General features: G+C 41.4%; 1 protein-coding gene across 1 annotated transcript in view; it reads left to right on the top strand.

Moving 5' to 3' along the window:
• The window catches only part of LOC137874604 (phospholipid-transporting ATPase ABCA1-like), a 133,540-nt gene that overhangs the window by 64,995 nt on the left and 47,027 nt on the right, over window positions 1-21,518 (top strand). The window contains exons 30-35 of the mRNA XM_068713375.1: window positions 3,200-3,327; window positions 6,878-6,976; window positions 7,665-7,854; window positions 16,482-16,576; window positions 17,154-17,259; window positions 20,001-20,075. Of these exons, the coding sequence (XP_068569476.1) occupies window positions 3,200-3,327; window positions 6,878-6,976; window positions 7,665-7,854; window positions 16,482-16,576; window positions 17,154-17,259; window positions 20,001-20,075 (693 nt within the window). The remainder of the gene's footprint in view (window positions 1-3,199; window positions 3,328-6,877; window positions 6,977-7,664; window positions 7,855-16,481; window positions 16,577-17,153; window positions 17,260-20,000; window positions 20,076-21,518) is intronic.

Here is a 21,518-nt window from a genome sequence, read left to right as displayed (position 1 = left end):
AATGACAAATATGACAGAGTAAGCTCATTTAAGATCTTCAGGGAAAAGCCATGTCATCCATCTTGATTTACTCAATAGTTGTGGAATTTAAGTTATGTGAGAAGCAATTCGACAAAGAGGGTAGTATATAGAAAAGGAAAAAGTTTGAAAAATGTGAAGAGCAGCACCAAGAATGATGTAGTATCATCAGTGAACTGCACATCCAATAATCATCATTACTCCCAAAGGAATACTTGAGGGACCACAGAGGCTGGAGACGGCATGAGCAACATTTCCTGCTGTTGTGGGGGAGATTGTGCTCTTTGGTTTTCATAAATCACTTTCTGTGAGCAGAAAAGTGTCGATAGCTGGGACCAGAATAGTTTAATCCCAAATATGGTCAATTCATGAGGTCTCACCTTTGCATGTTGACACGGAGTCATGCCTGGTGTGGGCAGGAAACTGTTCATACATCGTACAGTGAGTTGATGAAAGGTGTTTTTGCTGGCTTCAGTTAGAGTACCTCCAGTTTCACCTGATCGCTGTGATTGCCACCAGAAAGGCAAAGTGACACACATGATTTGTTTTTCCTTCATTTCACTGTGTGCTAATCATGTGTTTTCGTTAGCTCTGTATTAAATGTGATCGCTTAACAATTACAGGAGATGACAGACTGCTATTAGCCTATTAAGTAGACGTCTATATCATTTTGCTCCTCACAAACATCATTTCAAAAGTCAAAACCAATAAACAGGCATAATTTAAACAAGTCAAAACCAATTTTGGTAAGTAGCAATTTCCAAAGGACTTAAGTGATTTTTGTCCCCCAAGTTCTAAAAAGTGTGTTGTGACTTAAATTGTATTGACAAGTCGGCCATCTTGATTCATAGTTTGTTTGTGAATATCTTGTAATGCCGTCAGTTATGACAGCTGCCATGATGCTGAAATTATCATAACTGAAAAAGCTCACTCCTTTGTGCTGCTGTTGTGTGTGTGTGTGTGTGTGTGTGTGTGTGTGTGTGTGTGTGTGTGTGTGTGTGTGTGTGGGAGAGAGAAAGAGAAAGACAGAGAGCAATGTTTCACCTTTCTGAGGTGTATGGGTTCTTCTTCTAATTTGCTGCAGTACCAATCCCCATTAGTCACTGTCAATCTTGGACGTCCCTCTTTAGTGGGGAAGCGGAGCAGGATGGCAGGATAAGCGTGTGAGTGTGCATGTACAAAGGTGCACATTGTCTGCAAGGGCGCACCTCCTACCTCTCCCTCTTTATTCATTTGGCGAAAGGTTTTTTTTTCCCCCCATCATGTCAACAGCTCTCATTGTCAGCAGATATGATTGTGTGGTGAGGTAATCTCCTCGAATACAAGCGGTTAGGGGGATATAAAAGAGATTATGGCATGTAACACAAAAGCAGTGATTTATGGGGATGAAAGTTAGGGACGTTGGAGTGCTGGCAATGTCAGAATCAGGGAGAAGCAGTTAGTGGTTGTGTTACGGTGAATGAGCTGAAGGGTTCCGCTGTTTGGAGCTCAAACTGAACTGACTACAACAACCTCTCCCAGCTGCAGCTACCTTGCTGTAGGGCTGCAGATGATTTACATTTTGTAATTCAAAATGTATGCTGTTTTTTAATCTAATTATGGCTACAGCATGGCTCTTTAAGCGTTCATTTGTTCAAGTTTCTGTATTATTTGCGTTTACCCGAAAACAATAGGTTTACCAACTATTTGTTCTGTTTTATCTGAACACTGAGAAAAGGAAACATTAACACGTCAGTGAAAGTATTCAGTGCTATTATGCACTTGTAACGCAAGCTGCGGCATTGAATTCACAAATGAAATAGGGAAGACATAAATGTTTGTTGGGGAAACTAACTTCGTCTAATGAGCCATTGGACTTTGCAGGAAATAAAACACATCTTAATTGTGTTTTGGTGTTTATACCCAGTTTGCATATAATCCCGTCCTCCTCTTTAACTTCCCACTGAATTTGAGAATGCGCTAAACGCATACATTGTTCATCGGAGTGCCTTGGCTTAGTGAGCATAATAACCTCTCCCTGTTTTTTTTGCAGATTTCTCTCAATGGCAGAAATACCAGCTGTCACCTGCAATTACTGTTGAGAGAGAAAGAGAGAGAGAGAGAGAGCAACAGAAAAAGAATAGTTCTTTCTCTTGCCGTCTGCCATTAAGCTTTTCACTCTCATTGCCGCTCTTTATCTTTCTTCCAAGCACATTTCCATGGCCGTAGCTCCATGCAGTAAATTTAGGATTTTCAATTGTAGCATCTTGAATTGGCCTGGCAAATTGCATGCCCTGCAATTAATCAAGTGTACGCAAAACCTCCCCCTGCTGCCGAGCGCGCTCCAACCTACAAGTGATTAAACATTAAAGATAGCTTGCATTTTTCCCACTGACCTTTTTGTCAGCTCTAACAATGAAATGGAAAGAGAATTACATGACGGAGAAAAGAGGATTGGATTGGGGGGGGGGGGGGGGGGGGGGGGGGCAGCGCCTGCTTAAAGAAAAGAAAAAACATGCAAAAGACAAGAGAATGTTGAGAAACTAATTATATCTGAGTGGCCAGATGATGGTGGCAGTGTTGGAAGTGTTTAATCAAACTCATAAAGCGTGCAGAAGAGCCCAAACAAGTGGGTGTCGAGCATATTAATGTGCACACATTATCACAGCGGCCGGCGTTATTGTGTTTTGCATCAGTCATTTTGTAGCACATAATGACAGTGAGGGGACTCGGGTAGGGGAGTGATGAAATTGATCTAACATTGAATCTTGTGCTGTTGTGCCTCCAGTGCACAGATAAACATCTGTACCACCCGTGTAGACATTTTTTTTTTTTCTTATTAAGAAGGCCACCTTTAATATTATCACCCATAATTATGTCAATGTATGTTGTAATTAAAAAGCTCTTAAAATGAAAAAAAAAGCTTTCAGCCTTTAAGCTGAAAGTATTTCAGTCAAATTGTTCAATTTTGTTCGTCGCGTTCAGCTGCTTTTTGTTTTTACTCGTTAGTACTGTTTTGTTCATGTGGTATAGGTGTATATGAAATCAACCGGTTTGGAAATTACTTCCCTGAAAAATGTGCGTGGTTTTATTGAAATGTCTTGTGTATTTCGTGACTTCTGTCACATTTTACTTCAGACGAGTGCAGATGTGGCAGGATAAATGTCTTACGCAGTTTTTCACATTGCTGCCATCCTCCTAGGTGGTCCTGCCTGCTGTTTTTGTGTGCCTGTCTCTGATCTTCTCGCTCATCGTCCCACCATTCACTGAATACCCGAGTCTGGAGCTGCAACCCTGGATGTATGATCTGCCTCAAACCACCTTTTACAGGTAACCACATCATGATATAGCATCGTATGTAATTGTCAGTTTTGTTTGTTCTAGTTAATTATGGCATTCTGACCCAATTCAGCACTGGTTTTAATTTAGTTGTGAATGTTAACAACCATTTTCAATACTTTCTTTTTAATTTTAATATTGCTGAATGGTGTAATACACCAAATAATGTAATTACCCAGAGGCAACAAGATTTTTCCAGGGAAAAATTCTAATAGAAAGTTATGTTTGCTGTTATCAGAGGCAGAGAGGGCGTGAATAATTTTGAAGAAGAGCTGCCTAGTTTTAGTAGCACGAGTAGATGAACAATACGCTGTAAGCAAGTCAAGCTCTGACGACAGAGAATCAAAGAGAAAAGATGTCACAGAGCTGCTCAGGCTGTTTGATCACCAAGGGATTTTTGCACTGCTGAGGTCATCAATCTGGACAGTGTCCCCTCCTTGGTGGCAGCTTGCCACTCTGTCATTGAGAAGACACACACTTGGTGACAAAGCACGGCCTTGGTCGACTTCAACGCCCACTGAGTACACACTTGAGTTATTGCAAAGGATGAGGACACAAGATAAAAACAACACAGATTGTGATGTGCACCACTGTAAATGCCTTTTTCTTAATACAATATCGCCTTATGAAGTATAACGCATAATAATGACCACATAACAAAGACATGGATGTATTTCTTCACCATCTTTTTTAACATTATTTGATACTGAACATCTCTCCATATTCACAGTAGTTATCTCAAAATTGCTGCAACATTGTTCTTCCTTCTCTGTAACAACAAAGGTGCTAGAAAAAGTTGAATTCTAATATGCATCAATCGTTACAGCATCTGTCCAAACCATCAAACTAATCTTGACACCATATTCATACTATGTTCCTTTGACATGAAGCTGTCGTTGCTCATACACCCTGCAGGTGTTTCATTTCCCCTGGCAGCACTTTGTAGGAATCCACTTTGATGATGTCAAGACACAATGCACTGTTACCTGAAACTGATTATTTGTGATACTATCCTAGCACTTTTTTTGTTGACGTATTTATGTACTTTTGTTTCAGAAAATTACAGCTTTGTCTAAAAGTGCAACGTTGTGCTTTTCTTCTTCTACTGCCAAAGATGCAATAGAATCACTGTCCACGGTGCTAAAACATTCACGTCTCGTTCTCTCTGCATGGTGCTGAAACAGTCAAACCCAGTTTATTCACTGTTACTGCTTCTACCACTATTATTACTGCATGTTTGTCCAGTGCATGGTGTGCAAAGAGTTGTCATGAGCACTTACCAACAACCATCTAGCAGAGCAACAGCCATGTACTACCAAAAACCCAGAAAACAACACCTTGGAAGACACTTATCTACCCATACAATGTCGATGGTGTTTTAAAAAGACTGACAAGACCTTTACATGATACTGTGATAACATATCTCAGTGTACGTTATCTTCTTAATGTTAACACAATGCAGCATGGGACAAGCAGGAATTAAATCCTACTTTGTCACATAGTCTCTTGTGACTAAACTTGAACTGCTGATTTGGTTTTCTTGGGAATTCCTTGGAATGGTTCTTGTATGATGCATTGTTAAACTGGAGTGTTCTTCATTTTTCTGACATTCCCTTTGGCCAATTGGTAAATATTGTCTTTTTTCTTAAGTGACTTTAAAGCATCCTGCCTGATGATGACAGCGTGATGAAAAGTACTGTGCCTTTTTATCTCAACAGTTCATTCAGAGGAGAATTGCAGCATCATATACATCATGCATGCCAATGATCCATTTCAGCTGAGACTGATTGAAGATAATGATTGACGCAATTTAGGGGTTGAAGCTCACTATTGTATAATGTACAACTGTGGCAATAATGTTGGAAGTTACCCTCTGTATTTCTGGTAATATTCACACTGAATAATACTCTTTGGTTTATTCTTTAAAGGGGTTACTCCTGTAATATACGGTAGCCTTCATTTGACTTTCTTCTAATGTTGTCTCAGTTCTGTCTTCTGTGATGTTTGACTAGATGAACTAACTATTCATTAGTTCCACTGTTTCTGTGTATATGCACAAGTCTTCATTTTGGAACTGTCCAATAGTTTTATTATCTCGAATAATGTGGTAACCCAGCCATTGTTAATTGTAAAACAGATGGCTGCACATAATCCATTTTTACAATCGGGCCACTTCAATTGCGCTCACTGGTGGCCAAGGAAGTGACCGTGTGACCTTCATGGAGACGCCTCTAAGTGAGACAGTGAACACTGTATTAATCCAAATGGCTGGCTGGGCTGTGGCCACTGCTGGCAGAAGGCCATCACATTGGTCTTTATGAAACACTGTGCTTTAACTCCCACGGTACCTTTAAGATAAAGGGCAGAATGTGTGTGGTTAGTAATGAGAATGAAATTGGAAGGGGAAGATTGTTTAACTGAGACACGGGGCGTAGATATGCACAGGACACTCGGATAATAATGAAAGGCTGTGAAGAGCCGCTACTGTACACAGAATGTTGAACAGGCTCATATCGGAACGTGCTTGCACACTCATGAGGACAGAGCTGGACTCAGACCACGGAGAGAAAGTGTGAATCTCTGTACTGTCAAAGAAAAGAGCTAGCTAACTCAAAGAGTTCTCTCTCACTGATTGAGGTTGCATGCTGCATTGCCATTGAGTATTTACTTGAAATGCACAACATTCCCTGATGCACGTCATTTCCTCTCAGGCCTTCTCTGATGTCAAGATACGTTTAAGATTAATGATCATCTAAACTCCTGTGCGCTGCCAATGTGGAAGACAGATTAGATGATTTGAAAATGTTAATCGTTTGTGAAGGGAGACAGATTATAAAACGTGTAATATCCTAACCAATTGTGATGGAAGACAGATTAGAATACTTGGGAAAACCCTAACTAATGGTGACAATGCATTTTGTCCCATACATGAGTAGACATATCACACACTTAATTGAAATCATTTGTCTGGTTTGATATTTCAGGGCCCATAATCTCAAATAATCCTTGCTGTCAACTGTGACAGAAGTCAAAGCCACAGTAGAGGAGTCAGAATGCCTCACTCTTCTGTGAACTCAGCTCTTATTGACTGACGGTCTTCTCTTATGGAAGGGAATGTGTGGTATCGACACAACACAGAACCTTAAAGATGCACATATCAAACATTGAGATTGTATCAAGGCTGCACAGGTCATTCTGTAAATCGATTCAGCTGTTTAAGATAGACTCCATGATGGTCCAATGGACTGATAGATGTGAAGCGATTACTGATCATGACCACGAAGACGATGATTAGCGTTTCCATTTTCAACGTCTCTATGGGTAATTCCACATTCTAAAGAGGACAGTTGTGCCACAGATGTACCAAAAGGGTTTTTTTTGTGCTTATGTCAGAGCCAAATTACACTTTTTGGTTTGTTTGACTGATGCTATAGGATCTAACGGTTGTGCACCTGCTGTGTGAGATGAAACTGAAAACCATATTGCACACTGAAATGTTTGAATTTGTATTCGTATTGATTATATCCGCCAATATTTACAGCAATGATGGGCCAGATAATGTGGAGGTGTCTAAGGTGGTGGAAACCATGGTGAACAAGCCTGGCTTTGGGACTCGCTGCATGAATGGAGACCCAATACCGTAAGTGTTTGTACTCAAGAAGCCAAAAGAATAGCGTTAGGGTATGCATATGCAGTCATGCCAAATGGTACTTGTAAAGTGTTAAGCTTCACATGCTGTGTATGTGTGGCTAGTGGTCACATACAGTAAAAACATGTAGGCATGCATGTCAGAGCATGTCTCTGCCTCCGTCAAGAAATGCTGAGAAAAGGAACAAGCTGTAAAAAAGCCAAGTATCCCAGAGCATTGTAAAGGAGTGCTCTGCATAATATTCATACAGACATTTCTAAAATCCCATTTGATCAATAAATGATTAGCTTTTCACACACTCTCCAGATCATCCTGATCAGAACAAGTTAAATAATGAATACCTTTATAAACCTAAAAACAAAATGGAGTTACAGTATTGTGTTGGAGCCCACATAGTTCTCACAAGCTTGTGTATCCTACTCTAATGAAGTTCTTCAAAAGCAAAGCACACATCTTTTAATATATTACTTGTGACTCGTGAACAAGTTTTCCACCCCTCCAATTGCATATGAGTAAATATAATACCTTCACTACTTATGAAGCTTTTTACCTTTATTCCATCCTACACAACCGTTACTAGGGCGGTTAGGATAAAAAAAGTGTGTGCATGTGTTTCAGCAGATGTGGTTGTCATTATTACCAGTTAAACACTCGTATCCCCTCCATTGTTTGCTCTTAGGAACTTACCGTGTTCTTCCAGTGGCTCTGATTGGTTCACTCCATCCGTGGATCAGTCCGTCGCTGACATCTTCCTCAACGGGAACTGGAGCATGTCTAACCCCTCCCCCCCCTGTCAGTGCAGCACGCCTAAACGGACGACCATGTTACCTGACTGTCCACCTGGTGGAGGAGGGCTCCCTCCACCTCAGGTAAGTCTCTCAATCTGGAGCTTGCGCCATTTGGTGACAGGGCGGTGTGGTAAATGGAGCCACTATTATGTAACTTTAGGGTCATAGATTTAATGCCTTGCTACAGCCAGTGTGTCAGTCTCTGTCTGAGGTTCCTTGAGCAAGACCTGAACCTGGGGTACCGCTCCTGGCTTCCTGTGCGCCCTGTACTCTGTATGTGTGTCACAGTGGGATATACTGCAGCGAGAGAGTGGAATGGTCTAAGTGTAAAAAAATAAATCAATGACACAACAGTACAATAAAAAATGCTTATCATGGAAGCTTTTGGCTTGCTGTCTGAAAGTCCCAGTCAGCATCATTTTGATTTGAAAATGTAAAGGTACTTACTAACAAGGAATTTGCATTGCATTGCAAAATGTAAATCAGCCTTTTGTGCTCCCTCCCTCTTCTGAGCTAGCGTGCATGCATGAAAGTCAGGCCAAAATTGATTCCACTGCAAATACACTGAATCGGACATTGCCAGGGATTCAGCCAGTTCCCCATACCTGCTTAAAAATTCAGTTACAATATATCCATAGTTTGTCATATTCAGGTATATGCCGACCTCTCACCTTGCCGCGTTCTTTTAGGACATTGTATTGCATGCACTGCCAGTATAGACTCTGCAAAGGACTTCACCTTTTCTGCTCACATTAAAATTTCTGGGAGGTTTGTGTGTCTCAGCCTCCAGAAGTCAATACCAATCTTGTATAGGCAATTGCTTGAACAATATAAATGCAGCTATGGCGAATGTTGCATGGTCTGACCTGAAAAGACTTGATCCAAGCCTAGATCGATTGGGCAAGTTAGAGGCCCCGCATCCCTGCCTACTAGCCTCAACCTGCTGACTGAACCAATCCCGTCACAGAGAGAAAGAAGAAGAGAAAGTAGCTCATTTGGAGCTAAATGGTTTGCACTGTTGTCTCCCAATGATAATGAGAAATCTAAGCTTGAGCGAGACTATAAGGAGATCTTGCCGCCTCCACCCAATGTCATTTTATGAGAAACGGCTATGTCTGTATACTCGGGCTTTGTGGCATGTATCTGCATTTTCAGAGATTTGAATTTCAATGTCTTCTTCCTAACCCCACCTAAATCTGCCAATATTTTCTCCATCTTGGAGACGGTTAAGCATTTGTTTTTTGTTGTTTTCCCCCGATGAAGAGGAAAGCAGCTGGGGACTTCTGGTATCTGATTAGAGCTTTGATTCTCTGCCAGAAACCAATTGGACCCGACCCGCCGGGCCGGGCTGTAATTTCTCGAAATCCCCCTGGGCTTGAGTGAAGCATATAACAGTTTTTGGGCTGTGCTATGCATTTGGTAAGAGAAGGTACATGTTGGAGATCGTATCATGTCTTTTACTGCACCGAAAAGACTTATAATTTGAAGCTTCGAAGTTTCATTCACAACGTTGACATTCAAAGCACAGCTTTATTTTTGATAACTTATAGAAACGGCTGCTGTGGTTCAGGCTCGGGTCGGCTTTGACAGAAACGATGGCGGTTGACTCACGGTCAGGCCTGATTTTTGTCTGATACCTGAGATTTGGCTGCAAAACACCATTGCATTTACAAGATAGCTAATTCACAACTTCCACCTTCATTTTCATACAAACTATTGGCCAGTGTTAGATGCCTGCGTGCGCATAGGGGGGTCCTGGGGTCCTGGTTCAGGTTGGATAGCTTTTTGTTCACAAGCAATAGCATGCCAGACAAACTGCTATTTTGAAACAGATTGAAAATCACAACAGGTAGTAATGCTTAAATAACATTTCAGCAAATTATTTCAAGCGCTTTCAATCATCACTCATTTGTGGACATAAGGCAATAACTCACACCGACTGGTCTTAGACTGCCTCTCTGTAATTGTTGTGCATGTGACAGTAAATAAGCGTGTGGGCTGGTGGACGGCCTTGGTTCAGTATAATCGGATTGCAGATGTGGGAGGGTGTGGCAGATAATCCTGTGTGTGGAGGTAGGTGCAAAACAAAAACAAAATTTGACAAACTGTATGATGGCATAGACATACGTCATGTTATGTGAAAAGAGTGATGTCTGCACACCGACTCCAAACTTTTCAATCTTTTTATTGAGGCTGATTTTTACAAGCGTTGTCCCAATATTTCATGTGCAGTATATCTAGCTCTTTCTTGTGTTTTGTAACATGCCCATTCACAAAAGTGCTTAATATCTATTCATCAACTTTTGAAGAGATATTATGGGCTATTATTCAAAAAGAAAATCCACTTCAGCGAATAAACAACAATCACAGTGGTGACCTTTATTTGGAGGAAAATATAAACGCTGATCTGATGATGGTTGGCTCTACAGCTTGCAGTTGTCATCATCAGTACTTATTATATTCATGAAGTTGAACACTTCTCTCTCGATTGCACATCAAGAGCAGACAACCTTATCAACGCTTCCCACTCGCATTTAGCCTACACACAGTTTAATTTGCAAAGCACACCTGAATTTTTGACACAGTAGCTACAGTGAAGAGTGTCTTTCTTGTCACTGTTAGGTTTTCACTTTCTTGAGCTACTTTATAAAGTACATTATACAGTAAAACCAGTAAAATAGTTTGCATCAGATTTCATTTGCACTTGAATAAACCCATGCACTTAACTTGAAGAGCGGTGGAAAATGTGTGTTATGTTGGTTTGTAAGTCTGAACCACACTAGGCTCAGATGGAGCTTTACATGTTCAAGTAACACTAATAAAAACGTGTTGTAGTAATGTGGATATATACGTCACAAGGGATTTGACTTTCCAGTGATACTATTTGAGAAAACTGATAATTACACATAATAATTACAATTAAAATACAGCAACGTGGCCTAAAGCCTTTTGTGTTAATATAATTTTATTTATAGATTTAAAATACCATTCTATCAAATGAATGTGCCACTCAATGAGTGGGGGGATCTAATGACATAATAGACAGTTACAAAGTTAAGCCTCACTGTGGTTGAAATAGCCTCACCAGTTTGTTTTAAGTTGTCAGCTCTTTTATGCGCATTATATAAGTTTTAAAAGTCATTGCAAGTTTAATTTTGCAAAGCAAAGTTGTGAAGTAGCAAAGCGCCTTTATGTCTCAGTTATTAAGGGAAGTGAGGGAGTGTTAAAAAAATATATAGTCTGGCCCAGTTAAGAAAAGTCTCACAGTCACATAGATATATTTAAAATGATTTTGTCTCATAATTGTCATAGCATCGCCCCCCGAATATTTGAACACTGACAACACAGAGAGAAGCAGGACGTGACATGACACAGTTTGAAACCGCTCATCTGTCGCTCCTTTATTTTCCTTCCGACCCCCTATACCTCCTCTATACAGTATCCCACACGATGTAATGTGCCATTTCACATTCTCCACAGATCTGAAATGGCTCGTTGAACTTGTATGAGTCTTGCTGTGTGCTCCTTCCTGTGACAAGGCCATCCAGGGCCACTATAAAGGAGCAACTGTCCAGGTATCATGTTGTAGGATGATTGTTGAGACAGCCAAACAAGAGAGGTGCCCTTTGTGTAACCTTTTTCTTTGCCCTGACGTTTCGTCCCTACCTAATGACAGCACTGTCAAGGAAACCCCCATTTCTTGAGGCGCTACTTGTATCTTTGTATCATTCTTTATCGTGCAATTTTCCATCAAGGTCTTTTTTTTTCTAACCCTCTATTTTATTTTGCTCTGTTTCTCCTCTCCACCTTCTTCTCCCATTTTAAACTACCTCACTCATTCTTTCATTTAAGTGTTTCTCAGCCTGAATCAATTTCTTGTTATTCTATGAGTTGTCACTACTTTGCCGGATTTCTGCTTTATAGTGTCATTTTATATGTAGCTGGCACTTTTAGTACACTTAGCCTCAATAAAAAAGACCATTTGTAAAGGCCAATTCTTGTCTACATCTTGTTACATTCACTTGCATCATTTCTCTTTTATTTACAACATCCAATCCAGATCCTGTAAAAGGGTATTAAATGGACTCTCAGTTTTGCATTGAAACAACCTTGAGGACATTGAGTCATAATGATGCAACAAGATTATTGCCAGTCATCTCCCACTGTGTGCTAAAGGAACTGTAGGTTTAGAATAAGAAGCTTCAACAAGAGAAGAGAATATAGCAGAACACAAGTGAGGCGGGGAAAGCATTTGCATGCAATCCACATGCTTTAAATAGTCACGTTTCTCTGTCCATCACCTTCTTTTTGCATAATGAAAGACTTTATTTATGTGACTGGGGTCAGTCTTTGTAACACAGACAGCCAGCACGCTTTGCAGCCTTTTATTTCTTCATCTAAAGTCTTGAAAGATTTACACCACTGGGGTAGTGCGTGAGTTAATATGGTAGAACCATACAGTGTGATTATGAGGTGAAATGTTCTTTTTTTTATTTTGTTCAATGTTAGTGAAAAGACCCCAGCTCATTAGTCTAGTTCAGTGTGTAACTGTATACCCTAACCCCTCCACATTTCTCCAACTTTCCTTGCCTTCCTGCTGTTAACGGCAATCCACCAGCGGGCCATAACCCACAGTTTACAGTTTGAAATGGAGTGTAAGGTCATGGGATAGAAACTTTAGTGTGCCTGTCATGCTCAGATATACAGTATGAACTCTGCAGAGAATATCAATTTTGCGGAAAACCGTTGCTCGTGAGGTAGGCTAAATATTGTGATAGATATGAATATATGATTGTAGCATGCTGCTTGATATAAATATGCACCACGAGTTTGCGTGGGAACATATGCAATTACCACCATTGCGGCTTTCCTTACCTGTAGCCTGTGCTCCATTGCATGGGGGCCATAAATTAAATGCAAACCCAAGCAGAGACCACCCACAGAAGCTGAGCACATTGTGAGGATGCATTCCCTTTGACCTGAACGCTTCCCCTGCTGAATAAATCATGACAACGTGTAACAGCATCACACTTTACTTTTTTTAAAATCTTTTATCCTGCCCATCCTCCCAATATGCCCTTGAGAAACTAGAAAAAAGACGAGAGAGGGAAAAGACATGGACACATCACCGCAGGAGGCAGTGTGGAATCATTGTTTCCATGGAAATGGCAGGCAACAGTAAGCCCATTATCAATTCTGAGGTATTGACTCTCGTTCTCTGGTGATATTTAACCTTCATAGATGAATAGGCCGTCATGCGTGCAGAGGAATTGATAAAGCCGCCACGTTTCACAGAATTACGATTGATGTATTTATCATTTGGAGGCTGGCCTAACTAGAGCTTGCTTGCAAATTACTCTGCTTGGTCTCATCAATCAGTGTATTGAAGTTGGGCATCGGCTGACCATTTGTGTGGGAAAAAGGATAAGTTCTGCATAGAAAATACAAACACCATTATCTACTTTAGTCAGTTTCAGGGGGGAGAAAAACTGCCTTAGCAGTAAATAACTCTTTACAGCAAGGCTATGTGTTGTACCTTTAGGAAAAGAAAATTATTATTTTATAATGCAGCATAATCTATCATAATAATTTAAACATTTTCATGCACCTCTGTTTGGAGTATTCATTTAAAACTTAAAATCCTCAGAGCAGACATATTATTGCCATTTAATGTCGTCATTTATTTACCGAAACCATAACAAATCTGGAAACTTGAGGGCGTGTTTTTTCTCCAACAACAGCTGTTGGCAAAGAACAAATACCAACTAACCGCAGATCACTTCCCAACCCCGCCAGCCAATACTCAACCTGGGGAACACAACAGGCTGACACATCCTTTCTCTGCTGGGACCTGTTGATTTGTCACTTTCACTCCCAACACCCGCAGATCCATTTTAGTGTAAAACTACCTGTCCAGAGGCCCCCCCCCCCCCTCTCAGCGGAAGGCGGGAGACGCTCTAACAAAAGCAGAAAGGGCATTGAATTGTGAGGTGAGGCGAATGGTGGATGAGGCGGCGCTTATCCTTTGTTGTGAATAAACGGAACCGAAAGGGTCCGGATGAAAATCTGTCACCAGGCGCGGATGTGTGCAACTCAATCTCTCATGATCTGGGACAGGATAGCCGCAGCAGCTTTTCGCTGTGGTTGATAACTGAGTGTTACCCAGCGAGTGCTTCCCACACTCCTCCAGCCATTATCCAATGGTATTGTTTGGCTCCGTTTTAAATGGTCGGTGCGATGTGATCATAGTGGACGTAATCGCGCAACACAATGAAATGCAGCTCCTGAAATACACACAATTTCACAGTGGGCCATCTGTCACTTTCACTACAAACACATCATGTTATAATAAATAGTAGTAGTAACAACTGCACACTGACAGATATGTATTGCTTTTGCATGGAACTACCCAATTAACCTGATCATCCCTTGCAAAATCCTAGTCAGAGGACAATTGACAACTTCACATAACATGTTTATTATAGAAGAATCTGCTTCCCCGACATTGCTGGGGTTTTTTGTGCACACTAGATAAAATTTGAATTTGACTTTAGAGGTACAGCGCGATGTAAACAGAGCCAAGATTAATATGAACACAGCACAGTCTCTTATCTCTCCTGTGCTCCAGTATGCCAGCTCATTCAACAGATTTGATTACTCCTTAGTTTACATTTCCCTCACCCCTGTTTGCCTCCCAAGCTATCAAGCTACCATTGTGTTGTGGAGAACTGATGTCATGTACAGAATGCCAAGCACTGTGAAGCTGTTCCCAGGTAATGAACAAGAGATGCAGGCCCGGGTATTGCACAATCGCGTTATGTTCCCATTTCAGTCTTTTTGATGGGGGATATGGAGCAAGGCCAAAATAATTAGACCCACACTGACTGTATGCTCCTGTATAACTCAATGTACACACAGCGGAGTGTAAAAGCTCTTATTTTTGGTTTTGTTTGTTTCCGAGTTCCTGTGGCTTTTTGAAAGAGAAGCATGTTTGTTCAGAGATAAGCCAAGGTGGATGTGCCGTTCGTCCTCCTTATCTCTGATTCATAAGCCAGATGGGTCCTCCTCTTCTTCTGCTTTCTCCTTCTGTTTGTTCTTTTCCTTGTGATTCCAGTTATCCTCCTCCTTTTCTTTTCTTTCCTCCTATGCTCGCCTCTCCTAATGTTTAACTTCCGTTTCTATCCCCGCTCTGCTTTCTTATTTATCCTATTTGTTTTTAATCTGGCTTCTAAAATCTCTATATTCGTCTCCTCCTCCTTGTATTACTCCAGCATTATTCTCATCTCCTCCTTTTGCTTTAATGCTACTTCCTGACACTGCCGTGCCATGTGCCATGTATCTACTGGATGTTATATGTGATAAAGAATTTGTCTACCCAAAGCTTGCACTTCAAGCTGTTTGTACAGAAGGATAGATAACCAGCAGAACTAGGGGGTACGCTGGTAAATGGCCTTGCAGTCGGGGGGTCTCAGTTCTTTTATCAAGGATCACTCCGCTAATTAGCATCGCGTTACCTCTCTAAATAAGCAAGGCTAAAGCAGCTTGGCGTCGGCATGAGTGTGTGTGTACGAGGAAGTATCAGTCTACGCATCGTGGAGTGCATTCAGGGTGGTGTGTCGCACCCTCCCTTAATTGGATGTTTGAATGTACCCATTTATCCACAGAAAGGCATCTAATTAGGGTTCTTTGACATTAGACGCAGCATTGGCTGGGGGTCTAGATTTCAACCAGGCCTCCTATAGCCAGGCATAATTGACTATTATGATAAGGAGAATATGTTCCAAAGCACTGCAAACAGATATCACCTGCAAAATGTTCTTGCTCTTAAGTTTTGTTGATTTTACATCTACTGGGTTTTTACGGGTGGCTGAGCAGTTGTGCCTGCAGGAGTCTCTCTGCGGTCAGCCTTTCAGCTCGTGGTGCTACACTACAGCCACAGTTAAGTGCTCCAGTATCTGCAAACCTTTTATACCCTTCCATAAGTAAAAGAAAAAGTGTTGCACCTTTTTTGCATGAAAGTCATGTAGCTTTCCATTTTCAGAATTTCTGAAAAACTTTTGCAACAATTTTCTGCATCTTAAACTTAAAGCTGCTCTAGGCAATACTTTGTAATAACATTGGATGATTTGACTTTGTGGAATGTGAAAGGCGTCACACTACGGAGCATTTTGGCATCTTTCAACTTCTTGTTTTGGTTTCACAATCGGCAACTGCGGTGTTTTGATTCCCTCTCATAGCTCTCATGAACAACGTTTTCAGCAGCAGGAGGCAGCAGTTTCAGTGGAAAAAGCTCCGATCCACTGTATGCTTCCTACCCAGCACCATTAGCAGACAGAGTTAGTGTAGCATGTTGCGCTGAAGAGCCAGACATTTTTTTCTCAGGGGTTGACAGAAACCAAAAGAGGGCTAAAAGGAGGGTGAATATTGGAATAACATTCATCATGCTGCCAGAAACATGACTGAACTCCAATGTTGCTCTGTATTTGCTGGTGTAAATACGGTAATATATCAACTTAATAAGGCGATACTATGTCAGCTGTGTGTTTACAGCTTGTTGTGCTACCAAGTGCCCCAAAAATCAAGTATGCAGGATTAACCTCGAGGTCACTATTACAAAAATAACAAATGGCAAACCAATAGGGTTGATTTATTTTTTGAGTTCCAACATTTCAACTTTTTGTGTTTTTCTTTTTTCCTCCTTCCAACAGAGGATCCAGAACACAACAGACACATTGTTGGATCTAACTGGACGGAACATGACGGACTTCTTGGTCAAGACTTTTGAAAGCTCGGGTAAAACAAGGTAATACATTGGGAATGTTGTGAATATCCACTTTTCTCTCGAGTTTTTATCTCGGTTGTCTGGTTGTCCGTCCCCGTATATGTAGGTCCCATTCGTGTTAACATGACATATGTACTTGGACTCAAGGATGAACTGATTTGAATCGGGTGCTCAAAGCTCAAGGGCACTCAAAGAACGAATATGTTAATTGTGACAACACAATGTTTTGGACGGACATGGATGTAAAGTGCAACATACAGCCCTGAGGCCGTAATTCTAGTTTGCATATGCTGCAGCATTTAAGGTTTTAAACATCAGGCTATCGCAGTGCATTCACATATTTTTTTTCTTGCCATGCTTTAGAAACTAGTGACTTTCCTCAGGCACTGTGGTTTTGGGTTGCTGTTTTTTTCTTGTCACATGTATCTACATTTCCACTGTAAATACCTGCTTTTCCTGGATGTCTGTATTTAATGTGTGTGTGCAGCTAGACAGATAAAGTGTAAAAAAATCCATGGTTGTGTGTCCTTGACATTACTCGCATGCCCTTACCTCCACCTGAACCTGCCTCTCTTTCTGCTTTTTACCGCCACTCCAGGTACGGAGGCATCTCTGTCGGAGGCGTCAACTCCCAAGTCCGTCTGAGCGAGGCAGCGATCGAAGCTTCATTCAGGGATCTAAAAGACCTATTCAGTTCCTTTCAGGTATGTAATAAATATTGTTGATACCACGGCATTATTTATTGTTTATGTATTGTTTATCTGCGACGCTAAAACTTAGAATGATAACACCTCCCTCAGGTCACTAGTGTGCTGATCTATAAGTGCATTTTTTTTTAAGTACGTTCCAAGGGGACCCATGTTGTCTGAAACCACTGAAAAACAGTTCTTGATAAGTTAATCTTTAAAAAACTATTTTTTGAAGTCTTTTTTTTTTTTGAAGTCGGTTGGTTGTTCTGTTGCATTGTAAGTCTTTCTCCGACACTAAATGTTTCAACTAGTTTAGTGCCAGAAGAAGTGGTTCAGAAACCGTTTTTATCCTGCCGATTCTGCAGTTTGCCAGTAGCTTTGTGAGTGAGCTGCTCCTAATTGGAGCATGGCGTTCTTTGTTCAGCTAGCTTTGTATCTTGGGCACAGGTGATGTTATTTGTTGGGGACTTTTGGACCCCACAGTATTCTTGAATGATTGACAAAAAAAGAATGGAAGCAAAGAGGAGAGGAGGGCTAGATTCTTCAAATCCATTCAGTTGAGTGTCCATGGCAACAGGCTATGATTGTATGTGCATTGCCTTGAATAAATCGAGGAATCAGGGTCCTCTTTGCACAAGAGCACACATGCACACACACACATGCACACACACACACACACACACACACACACACACAATCCTACAAACCTTTTTGCTCTTGTATTTTTTTTAACTTTATCTACTTTCACCACCTCAATTCAATTCACGTTTATACATTCATACACTTTTACTTAGGCCCCGTGTTTCTTGAACTACATGCCAACGCACCTGTCCCCTCCTTGTCTCTCTCTCGCTCTCTCACTTGCATACACACAGTCTCTCATTAACATTTAACATTTTTGGACTCTCAAACTACTTTGAGATCAGCACATTGCTTTGCCCTCAGGCATCTCCGGTCTCATCCCTACACAGACTCCCTTTTCTGTCTCCTGGATCTCGACGCTAATGTGACTTTAATTCGTGCAGTAGCGATGATGTAACCCTAATGGCCGGGCATTAGCCGTCCCAGCTCTGCATTCCGCGTTGTTAAAGTGCTTCACTGTCCTTGGGAAATGTCTAACTCTCTTCTGCTCGGCAGGCATTGTGATGTGAGACGGTCACGGGAAGTTTTTTGCACTCCGAGCCGCCTGTGCAGGCTGGGAAGTGGCTCTGAAATTTCAGTTTAATTGCATTTCCTGTGTCTAGCAGGTAGAAATAGGGTTTGGTGTTGCAAGAAGTGACGGGAACGATGAGCACAAGAAAGCCTGTGTGCTGGAAATTGTATAATTAAGCCCAATAATTGTATCTCAAAATATGTGTTTTGTAGATGGTGTTAATGTCACGACTGCTCCCTGTATCTATGGTAACCTTCTCAAAAAAAATGTATTAATTTATATTATTCAGAGAAATTCAGAGAAACATTTTTACAAAAGTTTTCCTTCCTGGTAAGTTCTCAGTACACACACACACACACACACACACACACACACACACACACACACACACACACGCAGACACATATTAACACACTGTCCCAGGGACCATACGACCAGTCAGTCACACGGAGCACTTGACCACTGAACTGTGCAGGCCACTTTGGAATACAAGCCAAGAAAGTCGCCACACACTCGAGTGGCTTTATTGCTGTGTCGTTAGCCGTGGCACGGGCTGGTCCGCTGGCCAAACCAGCCTTGTCATTGTCCTTGAGCGGGGAGGAGTTTGTGAAGGATTAGACCCAGGCAGCTGCTGGCCCACTTCTCATCTCGTTTCAGCCACCGCTAATCCTCAGTAAGGCCGCCTAATGGCGCTGCCCGTTGCTGCTTGGCACAATGCAAACCTGGGTGAAGTATAAAAAAAAAAGAAAATGCTGTAAAGATTCCCTTGCTTTTGCTGAAGGTAGCATTACAGGCAAGAGTAGAAGACTTGTTTTGTGCCCAGAGTTGATGTTATTTAATGCAAATACTCCATTTGATGGGGTTGTTGTCTTTTCTTTTTCTTTTTTTTTTGGGGGGGGGGAGAGATCTCAAAATGTCTGAGAATGTCATGAGGTGGTGTAGGATTGGCTGAGTGAAGGATTGTGGGGTAGAAAAAGTCCGAACTTAAGTGGTATGATCTCCTTGGTCCTTGTCCGTTGGTAACTGTCATGGGGACAGCGATATCTTTTGTGTCTCTTCCTTTCCTCTCTCACACAGAGCAGACAAGCACTTGCACCTGAGCACACTCCTGCATTCTTGGGATGTCTTCCTTGATATCTCTCCTCTCATTTCGTCTACCCCCCACCTCTCTCCCCAGATGTCACCTGCACTTTTCCTCCACCGACCACTCTCCTCACTCAATTCCACATCCACCCCCCACCCCCCTGTGAAGGCACGGTCCAACAGGAGGGCCATTTGCATTTATATCACATGTGTAGTGTGCTCTGTGCACTTAGGGTTGGGCTGAACAGCATGTTATCAACATGACACTTTGGAAATCGCCTGTCATTTCAAGCCCTCATCCCAAGGCTCATTTCATATGCAACATGAGTGTAGTACATTTCTCCCAAGTCTGAGGAAAATAAGTGTCTCAGCACACCCAAGTGCTCCCGGGAAGTCTTAATTCTTGTCTCCCTCTGCCTCATGCTTTGCATTTCAAAGAGCAGTGGTGTTTTTCCAAGTGTATCCAATTAAGTCTCCAACTCAGTTTTTGTTGTTGTCTTGTTTTCCTCATCTTCATTAGGATAATGTGACTGACCAGATCTTCCAGAAGTCTGAGACGCTGCTGAAGAAGTTGGGAACCAGGGACAACCTAAAGGTAATATGTTAATATCAGTTTGCTCTGCTGTTTGAGATGTTGAGATTAAAGCTTAATGATCTCTGAGGTGAAATAAGGCAGGTGCAGTTCAGGTTTTTATTGGAGGAACGCTGGTGATTAAGAGAAACGGGATAGGCAGAGACAGTCATGGTGCATACCCACCTAAAACTTGTCTACTCATCTTTCTACTTGTGCAATTTACTTAATTATAAATTATAATGCCTATATAATTAATCTCTTGCAAAATCAGGAGGGGCCGGTTTAATAATGACACCTTGGCTTTTAAGTAGGTTGCTGTAAAGGTAGGGTATGGCATGATGGTTCAGTCTATTAATGCAAATACTGTTTCCTTAACCTTTGTAGAGAATGGGGAAGGGTGTGCAATGACATAAATCGCAGTATCAAAGCTTAGTATGTAGGGTAACTTGACTACATCAGTGGTGGAAGAAGTACACACATCCTTAATTTAAGTAAAAGTACCAATGCAACAATCTAAAAGTCCTGTGTTCAAATTCCGACTTAAAGGAACAGTGTGTGGCATTTAGGGATCTATTAGCAGAAATGAAATATAATATACATAACTTTGTCTTCCTAAGCTATAATCGACTAAAAATAAGAATGAATCATAACTAAGAATCATAAATAGGAACCTTAGAAAGTTAATATTTACATATGGAGCAGGTCGTCTACATGGAGCTAGCCGCCATGTCTCTACAGTAGCCCAGAACAGACAAACCAAACACTGGCTCTAGATCGGGCCGTTGACTGCATTTCACTTTGGCTGCTGGATATAGCCTTCTAAAGCTGGATTCTGGATAACGTCACAACCAAACATTTCTTCACTTCTCTGGAGTCAACGACTACAAACGGACGCCGTTGTATCCGGTTGTATTTTAACCGGCGCGGCTTTTCTAGCCTTTACGGCACTTGGTCAGTGGTCCAGGAAACAAACCGACCAATTACATGCGCTGTACGTGATGCAGCTCAGTCAATCAAATATGAGTATTCTGACACGTTTCCTGACTCGAGTGAGATGTACACACGGGGCTGAGTTTAAAACCAGTGTGTCTCATATGGTCAGAGACCGTGACGATTATTAAGAGGAAATGGTGCATAGTTACGAAATCATTTCACCTCAGGTTGATAGCAAATGCTACATCAGAATGCCCTGGTTCTCTCTGATTGACACCTTGAGGTGGTCTGCTATCAACCTGAGGTGAAATGATTTAGTAACTATGCACCATTTCCTCTAAAATCTAATCTGAAATTAGACAAATTGTCTCATGAATGTGATTTGACGTTAGCTCATGCATGCATGCGATTTTGAAGGGCTTTAATTTTAAAATGCTACATCAGAATGTCCTGGTTCTCTGAGTGTCACAAGGTGTCACTTTCTCTGAGTGACACATTACATATTTATAGCTTTTAGTCTAGGCTAGTATT

The sequence above is a fragment of the Cebidichthys violaceus genome, unplaced genomic scaffold, assembly GCF_023349555.1.
Source record: "Cebidichthys violaceus isolate CVI_PGR_0920_01 unplaced genomic scaffold, fCebVio1.0.p SCAF_19, whole genome shotgun sequence".
NCBI classification, from domain to species: Eukaryota; Metazoa; Chordata; class Actinopteri; order Perciformes; family Stichaeidae; genus Cebidichthys; species Cebidichthys violaceus.
The sequence above is the reverse complement of the archived record's forward strand: the minus strand, read 5'-3'. Positions and strand labels throughout refer to the sequence as shown.